This window comes from Trichosurus vulpecula, chromosome 8 (genome assembly GCF_011100635.1).
Source record: "Trichosurus vulpecula isolate mTriVul1 chromosome 8, mTriVul1.pri, whole genome shotgun sequence".
NCBI lineage: Eukaryota > Metazoa > Chordata > Mammalia > Diprotodontia > Phalangeridae > Trichosurus > Trichosurus vulpecula.
In genome coordinates, this window is record NC_050580.1 from 108,137,112 (window position 1) to 108,145,920 (window position 8,809).

The 8,809-nt window shown below is 35.9% G+C and overlaps 1 protein-coding gene and 1 pseudogene across 1 annotated transcript; both read left to right on the forward strand.

Annotated features, from left to right (window-relative positions):
• The first annotated feature begins 1,299 nt into the window (after positions 1-1,299).
• On the forward strand, positions 1,300-2,172 carry LOC118829597 (annotated as a pseudogene).
• Positions 2,173-7,255: 5,083 nt separating this feature from the next.
• On the forward strand, positions 7,256-7,426 carry LOC118830126 (40S ribosomal protein S29-like). Its single transcript, XM_036737016.1, has one exon. It carries the CDS (start codon positions 7,256-7,258, stop codon positions 7,424-7,426), a length of 171 nt encoding a protein of 56 aa, XP_036592911.1.
• The last annotated feature ends 1,383 nt before the right edge of the window (positions 7,427-8,809 follow it).

The window sequence follows — 8,809 nt, forward strand, 5'->3', positions numbered from 1 at the left end:
ATTGTACTTTACAGAACTAGTTAAAATTCATAAATGCCTATAGTCAATCCAAGCATGTGTATTTAATGTGCAATATCATTGTAATAGGAGGAAAAGTTTGGAATAAAAACAGGAGATCCTAACACCCAACTGAGTCTCTCTCTACATGGACACATAATTGTGAATCATATATTTCATGACTAAATTCCCAAGGGCTGAATTTTTATGAGCCTGGGACTTTCAGTCTGCTCCCTCAGGATATGATGTATCTTTTTCTTTTTCAGTGTAACTCATGCTTCACTCACTGAGAGAAACAGCATCCTGGGGCTCCAAATAGGTAGCTCACTTTACATAGAAGCAATGACACAATTATTACCACTAACAATAAGGATTCAGGGGATAGAGTGGTTAGGAGAAATTAACAAAAAATATGTTGTTTTCACAGATAATTCTTATAACCTATGGCTTAAGATCTCAGTTCTACATTAACTTAGACTGAGTCAATCTCAAGAATTTCTCAGATCTTCCCATTATGCTTCAACTTTTAGCATAAATTCCTACATTATTATTTAATTAATATATTTATATCAGAGATCATAAGACTTGCATAATGGGCTTGTAGAATGATAATATTATCATTATGTAAGACATTTGCAATCATAAATTACTGATTGATTGATTTGATATTAATTTTAGTTGATTAGAAATATTAACCTATTAATTATTACAATATTTCCCATGCTAATATAGTCATTCTGAACACTAGGCATGATCAAACTTAGATAGAAATTTTGATTAGTTATTGGTATGATTACATTCAATTTCAAATTCAGTCAACATATATTTATTAGGTACTTACTATCTGAAAAGCACAGAACCAAAAAAAGAAAAAAAAGCTGCCAAAGGTCTCACACAATACCTTCTGAAATTATGTTTAGTTTAACTTATTTAGTATAAGTCATGAGTATTGGCACTACAATCTGAGTTATTTAATCTGCATTGATAGCATGATTAGGAAGACATTCACAGAACCATAACCGTACCTGAAGCAAATTCATTTGTGCACAAAGGGTAGAGGTTGGGAGTAGTGGCTTATGTCAAAGACAGTTCAACTTCAGGTCCAAGCATTCCGAGAAAGAGTGACCTATTAAAATGCAATCTCTACCCCTAATCGTTGGAGTAGGAAAAGCAGGTGCCACATTGAAGATACCCTGGTGATGATGGTGGTCAAAGAAAGTTGCATTATTTGTCTACTGAGCACAGTAGTAGCCCTTCTTTCCTCCACAGTGGTTAGCTATGACTCCTGACTCTCCAGCAAGCATGTCAAAGGAATCTGCAGTTGCCATTTATCTTGGCACTACTTATTCCTGTGTGGGAGTATTCCAACATGGGAAAGTGTGGATAATTGCTGATGAGCAAAGAAACAAGACAACCATGAGATATGTTGCCTTTACTGACACAAAACATTTAACTGGTGATACTGCAAAGAATCAAGTTGCAATGAACCCCACCAGCACAGTTTTTTTATGCCAAATGTCTAATTGATCACAGATTTGATGAGGCAGTTATACAGTCAGACATGAAACATTGCTTTTCAAGGTAGTGAATGACATAGGCAGGCCTAATGTTCAAGTGGAGTGAAAAGGGGAGACCAAAAGTTTATATCCAAAAGAAGTATCTTCTATGGTCTTGACCAAGATGAAAGAAATTGCTGAAGTTTACCTGTCACAAATGCTGTCATCACAGTACTAGCCTATTTCAACAATTCCCAATGGCCTCAATGTGCTACAAATCATCAATGAGCCAACTGCTGCTGCTATTGCTTATGTCTTGGACAAACAGGTTGGTGCCGAGAGAAATGTGTTGATCTTTGACCTTGGAGGTGGTACTTTTGAAGTCTCCACTCATACCATTGAAGATGGAATGTTTGAGGTCAAGTTCACAGCTGAGGACATTCACTTGGTTGGGGAGAACTTTGAAAACTGCATGGGCAACCATTTCATGCTGAGTTCAAGTGAAAGCACAAGGAGAATATTAGTGAAAATAAGAGGGCTGCCTGCCCTCTCTGTACCACTTGTGCACACAAAAAGTGCACCCTCTCTTCTAGTGCTTAGGCCAATATTGAAGTTAACTGCCTCTATGAAGGTATCAACTTTTATAACTCTATCACCCAGGCTCATTTTGAAGAACTGAATGCTTATTTCTTCAGTGGCATCGTAGATCCCAAAGGGAAGGCCTTAAAATCTGCCAAGCTAGACTAATCACAGATTCATGATATCATCCTGGTGGATGGTTCCACTTGGATCCCCAAAATTCAGAAGCTTCTGTGAGACTTCTTCAATAATAAGGAGTTCAGCAAGAATATCAATCCTGATGAGGCTGTTGCCTATGGTGCAACTCTCTAGGCTGCCATTTTGGCTGGAGATAAATATAAGAACATATAGGACTTGCAGCTATTGGATGTTCCCTCCTGTTTCCCTTGGAACTGAAAATCCTGATGGAGTTATGACAGTTCTGATCAAATATAATACCACCATCCCCACTAAAACAGACATAGACCTTGACCGCCTATTCAGACAACCAGCTTGGTGCTTTTATTTTGAATTACGAAGGTGAGAGAACAATAACAAAGGATGACAACCTACTTGGCAAGTTAGAAGTCACAGGAATCTGCTAGCACCCCGGGGTGTTCCTCGGATTTAATTAACATTTGACATTAGTGTAAATGACATCCTTAATGTTTCTCCTGTGGATGAGAGCACAGGCAAGGATAACAAAATCACCATCACCAATGATAAAAGTCATCTCAGCAAAAATGACATTAACCATGAGGAGGTAGAGAAATACAAGGATGAGCATGAGAAGCAGAGAGACAAGGTATCTTCGAAGAATTCTCTTAAATCTTATTCCTTCAACATGAAGAGTACCATAGAGGAGGGAAAACTACAAGGCAAAACTGGCGATGAAGACAAATGTTATGAAATAATTAACTGACTGTATAAGAACCAGACTGCTGGGAAGGAAGAATTTGAGCATCGACAGAAAGAATTGTAGAAGGTCTGAAACCCCATGATTACTAAGCTATACCAGAGTGCAGGGGACATGCCAAGAGGTAAACCTAGTGTGTTCCCAGGGGGTGGAGCAGGCACATCTGGAGGTGCTTCTTCTGGATCCTCAATTGAAGAGGTCAACTAAATCAGCCAGAAGAAAGGCTTTCCAAAAATTAAAGGACTCAAATTTGTAACCAAGGCATTAGCAGTTAAAAAGTTAACGTTTAAACTACTGTGTAAATCTGGGCATTCTAAATTCTTGAATGTATTCAGAGGGAGACAAGTGAACAACATTGCACTTTTTCAGTGCTGTAAACAAGTGGAAATGTAATTCTTGTCCTGTAGAATAAAAATCTATTTCAAATTGGCACCACGGGAAAAAAAGAAATTTACACTATCAGTAGAAGACTGGGATGTGAGGAGTGTACTTCTATGGAGGAAGTATAGGGAGTATGGAGGAGGTATAGAGAGGAAACATGTTCTCCTGGAAAAGAAGCATTCCTTCAGGAACTCAAACATCAGAACCCTGGTGCAAAGCCTCACTTGCCCTCTGATAGTTACAATTCCTTCCTCAAATAGTTCATTCTACTTGGGCGTCGATTATCCAGCCAATGTTAGAAGAGAAACTCTTCCCTTCATTTACAGGGAGGGGAATTATGAATGAGTTCAAAGAGGAAGTGACCTTTTATTTGTTCACAAATGATAGGTAGGATGTCACTGGGAGGTATTTCCAGAGAAGGGAGAAAGAGATCATCATGCGTTTGTCAAAATATGTATGTAAAGTGTTTTGCAGATTTCAAAACACCAAATAAATATGTTATTATTGTTATCATGATTATGATGATATGGAAGGTCCTAAACAATGGTGTGGAAGCAAGGAAGCACAGACTGGTTTCAAGGGAATAGTCTACCTTGCTGGACTATTAAGTATATACTCTTACTGATAAGTCAACCTTGCTACAATAAACTAAGGATACGTCAAATTATCTCAACAAATATGGCTGACAATAGAAGTAAATGATATGAATTTACTCTTAATTCTGTCTTTGGACATTATGCCAAGTTGTCTTTTCAGTGATACATATTTCACCACTGATAAACAGAGAGATATCTGTCAGAAGTACATGGAGATTTTTAAATTGAAGGGGAAATAAAACAAACAATCTAAGCTCTCAGATCTCTTCCATTTATTAAATGCTTACTAGATTCTAAGCAATATGCTAAATCTTTGCTAAACAAATATAAATACAAAGATAATCCTTGCCCTCCAAAAACTTTTTTCTAAATTATTTTTAATTATAAAGCATTTATCTTTTTCACCTTCCTACCTCCATCCCTTACTGAAAAGAAAAACAAAACACTTTTGACAAATATACATAATGAAACATAAAAATTTCCATAATGACCACACCCAGAAATTTTTGTTTCACTCTTTATGGAAGCCCATCCCCAATCTTGTAGAAGGTGGGTAAATTCATGATCATCTGTCTATCTTCTGGAATCGTTGTTGATAATTTTATTGATTCAATTTCTAATGTCTTTAAAATTTTGTTTTTACAATGTTATCATTAGAGTAACAATTGTTCACATTACTGTACTCACTTCACTCTGTATCAGTTCATCAGTTCATACAAGTCTTCCCATATTTCTCTGAAAGTGGCTCTTCATTTCTTAAAACAAAATATATTAATATGCCATAACTCGTTCATCCTCTCGCCATTTGATAGGCATTCCATTAGTCTGGTTCTTTGCCACTACAAAAAGACTGGTTATAAATATTTTTGTTCACACAGCAAACTTTTCTCTTTGATGTTTTATAAGGATATAGACCTAGTAATGGCATTGCTAGGTCAAATAGTATGGAAAGTTTAGTAAAATTTGGTGTGTAATCCCAAATTACTTTCCAGAATAACTACCAAGTCACAGCTCTACCAACAGTGCACAAGTGTACTTGATTTCTTCTAGCTGTTCCAACATTTGTCCTTTCCTTTTTTTGTCAGCTTTACAAATTTAATTAATGTTAAATAGAACCTCAAAGTTACTTTAACTTACACTTCACTAATTATCAGTGATTTTGAGCATTTTTATATGGTTGTAAATAGCTTGGATTTCTTCCCTTGAGAACTATTTGTTCATAGTTTTTTAACCTTTTATCAATTGTCAAATGACTTATATAATTTTATTGGTTCCCTATATACTATATTTCCCACATCTAAGACACACCTTAATTTTGGGGCCCAAAATTTTGAAAAAAAAATGTATTATATAAAGTTATTGAACTCAAGTTTTATTCATCTGCTCATAGCTTTCAGGCACTTTTCAGGCAAATTTGGTGCATCTACGCATGCTTAGTCCATTCCGCTACATGAACCTGAAGCACCAATTGTGTCCTCCTTTGAAATCAGTAGCTTTTTTTCATCATCAATCCTTGCCTCATGCTGAACCATCTTTGTGGACACAGGAATTCCTATTGCCCTTTGCTCTTCAATCCATATCTTCAGTTCCCTGTCTAAATCAGGCCATTTTGCTGATTTGCCTCTCATGGCATTCTTCTGCCATGGCATTTTCAGTAGGGTTTCTTCTTCCTGTAGCCAGTCTCAGATTATTTTCTCAGTTGGAGGAGGACCAAACTTGCGTTCAGCAGCACGATTTCCATTCACTTTTGCAAACTGGATCACTTTTAACTTGAATTCAGCACTGTACGAAAATCTTTTCTGAGACATTTCCAGGCAGAACATGGCAAAACGTAACCCAATATACCAGTAATGAGTGTGAAACAATGAGCGCAAAGACAAGCATGAAAAAGTGGGATATGCAAGCAAAGAAATCTATGACCACCATATAAGACACACCCAGGTTTTACACCCCAGTTTTTTCAAAAAAGGGTACCTCTTATACATGGGGAAACATGGTAACTTAGAAAGAAACTTTATCAGAGAAACTTGCTACAAAAATTCTCTCCCCTCCCATAAGCTATTACTTTTATAATCTTAGATACTTTGGATTTGTTTGTGAGAAAAAAAAATCAATTTTATGTTATCAAAATTGTCTACTTTATCTTCTGTGATCATCTCTCTCCTTTGTTTGGTAATTAGTTCTCTTTGTATCCATAAAACTGACAAGGAATCTCCTTCTTTTTCCCCTAATTTGTTTATGATGTAACCTTTTATATCTAGTATATCTATATCTTGTATCATTTTGAAGCTTTTCTTTGTATATGGTGTACAATGTTTATCTATACTAATTGCTGCCAGACTGCAACATCCAGTTTTCCCAGAAGTTTTTGTCAAATAGGGAGTCCCTTAACTCAGAAGTTCAGTCTATGGGTTTATTAAAAAAAAAACCTATCAAACTCATTTGCTTAAATATGTTATGAACCTAATCTGTTCCACCAATTAACTTATCTATTTTATTGTTGTTTATTGTTCAGTTGTTTCAGCTGTGTCCAACTCTTCATGACCCCATTTGGAATTTTCTTAGCAAAGATACCAGAGTGGTTTGTCATTTCCTTCTCAGCTCATTTTATAGGTGAGGAAGCTGATATAAACAGGTTTGAATGACTTGCCCAGGGTGACACAGCTAGTAAAAGTCTGAGGCCATATTTGAACTCAGGTCTTCCTGACTAGGCCCAGCATTCTATCTACTGTACCATCTGACTACCTCTCTATTTTTAGCCAGTATCAAGTTATTTTGATGATTATTGCTTTGTCACTTTTTTTGAGAATTTTTTTCCTCTTGGGGCCTTTTTTTGGCATTATTTTTTATTCTTTCCCTTGAGAATATTGAGTTTTTGATCCTCCAAATTAATTTTGTTATTACTTTTTCCACCTCTATTGAGTAATCTTTTGACAATTTGGATTGGCATGACAATGATTGGTAAATTAATTTTGGTAGTATTATCATATTTATTATATTGGCTTGGCCTATCCAGAAACAATTTATATTTCCCCAATAATTTATATAAAGAGCTTATATTTTAATGAGGGAAACAACACACAGAGGGAAATGGTGTTAGGGAAAAGGCATTTTGATATATAATTCTAGTTTTTTGCGTGTTGAGGCTTTCTCTCTCAAAGCCAGTCTACTGAATCTGCCTTTTGGCATTCTAAAGCAAAGGTGTCAAATTAAAACACAAATGGACCAGGCATAATGATCCCTATGCACTGCATATTTACTTAGAAGACCATATGTTGCTTCTTTTGTCTCGGATCTTTGCTAGTGGTGCCATGGGTCACCAGCAGCTCTACTGGAGTCACCCTTGCAAATTCAGCCAGGGGTCTCAGTTGTGCTGCATCTGTTCCAACCAGTGTGGCCTGATCCCCAAGTATGGCCTGAACATGTGCCTCCAGTGCTTCCGGCAGTATGCAAAAGACATCAGCTTCATCAAGTTGGACTAAGTTTTATTTACGGATCTTGCTTCAGTGATTACACTGACCATCAGTGACTATACCATTTTACTGGATTCTGGATGACTATATGATCTACCCACCTAAAGATCTGATCCTGTTATACATTCTATGCTAATTTGCATATATGATTAAAAAGGTCATCCTCAGTTATTAAAAAAGAAGACCATATGTTAATTTCCTCTATGTTCAATTGTATTTTTATTTATTTTTTTATATATTTGCTGAATGCATTTGTATCTGATTCTGGCCTAGGCTCAGGAATGTTGCAGACCATCATACTCCCTGGGGCATTAATGCTCCACTAGCTACAAACACAAATTCTTTTGAGGCACTCACTGGCCCTTTCATGCTAACAAGATTGTGGGCTTCTAGCCTTTATTTAAAAAAAAATTCCCAATTACATGTGGAGACAATTATTAATATTCATTTTTTATTTTGAGATCCAAATTTTCTCCCTTATTCACCACCTTCCTCCCTAAGACAGTAAGTGATTTGATATAGGTCATATATGTGTGATCATGTAAAATATATATCTGTATTAGTCATGATATCAATGAAGAAAGAGACCAAAAGAAAAAACAATAAAAAATTAAATAAAGTGAAAAAGATGCTTCTGTCTGCATTCAGAATCCATTAGTTCTTTCTCTGGGGTGGATAGAATTTTTCATCATAATTCCTTTGGAATTATCTTTGATCATTGTATTGCTGAGAATACTTAATTACAGTTGATCATCATAAATTATTGCTATTACTGTACACAATGTCCTCCTGGTTCTACTCACTTCAATTTGCATTGGTTCATTTAAGTCTTTCCAGGTTTTTCTGAAATCATCCTGCTTGTCATTTCTTATAGCACAACAGTATTACATCACAATCATGTACCACAATGTTCAGCCATTCCCCAATTGATGGGTATCCCCTAAATTTCTAATTCTTTTCCACCACAAAAAGAGTTGCTATAAATATTTTTGTACAAATAGGTCCTTTTCCTTTTGTAATTTTTAATTTCTTTGGGATATAGACCCAGCAGTGGTCTTGCTGGGTCACAAGGTATACAATTTGATTGCCTTTTGGGCATAGTTTGCTGTCCAGAATGGTTGGACCAGTTTACAACTACACCAACAGTGTATTATTATCCCAATTTTCCCAAACCACATGCAAATTTATCATTTTCCTTTTCTGTCATCTTAGCCAATATTATAGGTGTGAAGTGGTACCTCAGAGTTGTTTTAATTTCTATTTATCTAATCAATTGTGATTTAGAGCATTTTTATATGACTGCAGGTAGTTTTGATTTCTTCTTCTGAAAAGTGCCTGTTAGTAACGTTTTACCGTTTATCAATTGGGGGAATGACTTATATTCTTATAAAT

Coding starts and splice junctions, on each gene's coding strand:
- LOC118830126 (XM_036737016.1), top strand. CDS start 7,256: ATGGGTCACCAGCAGCTCTACTGGAGTCACCCTTGCAAATTCAGCCAG.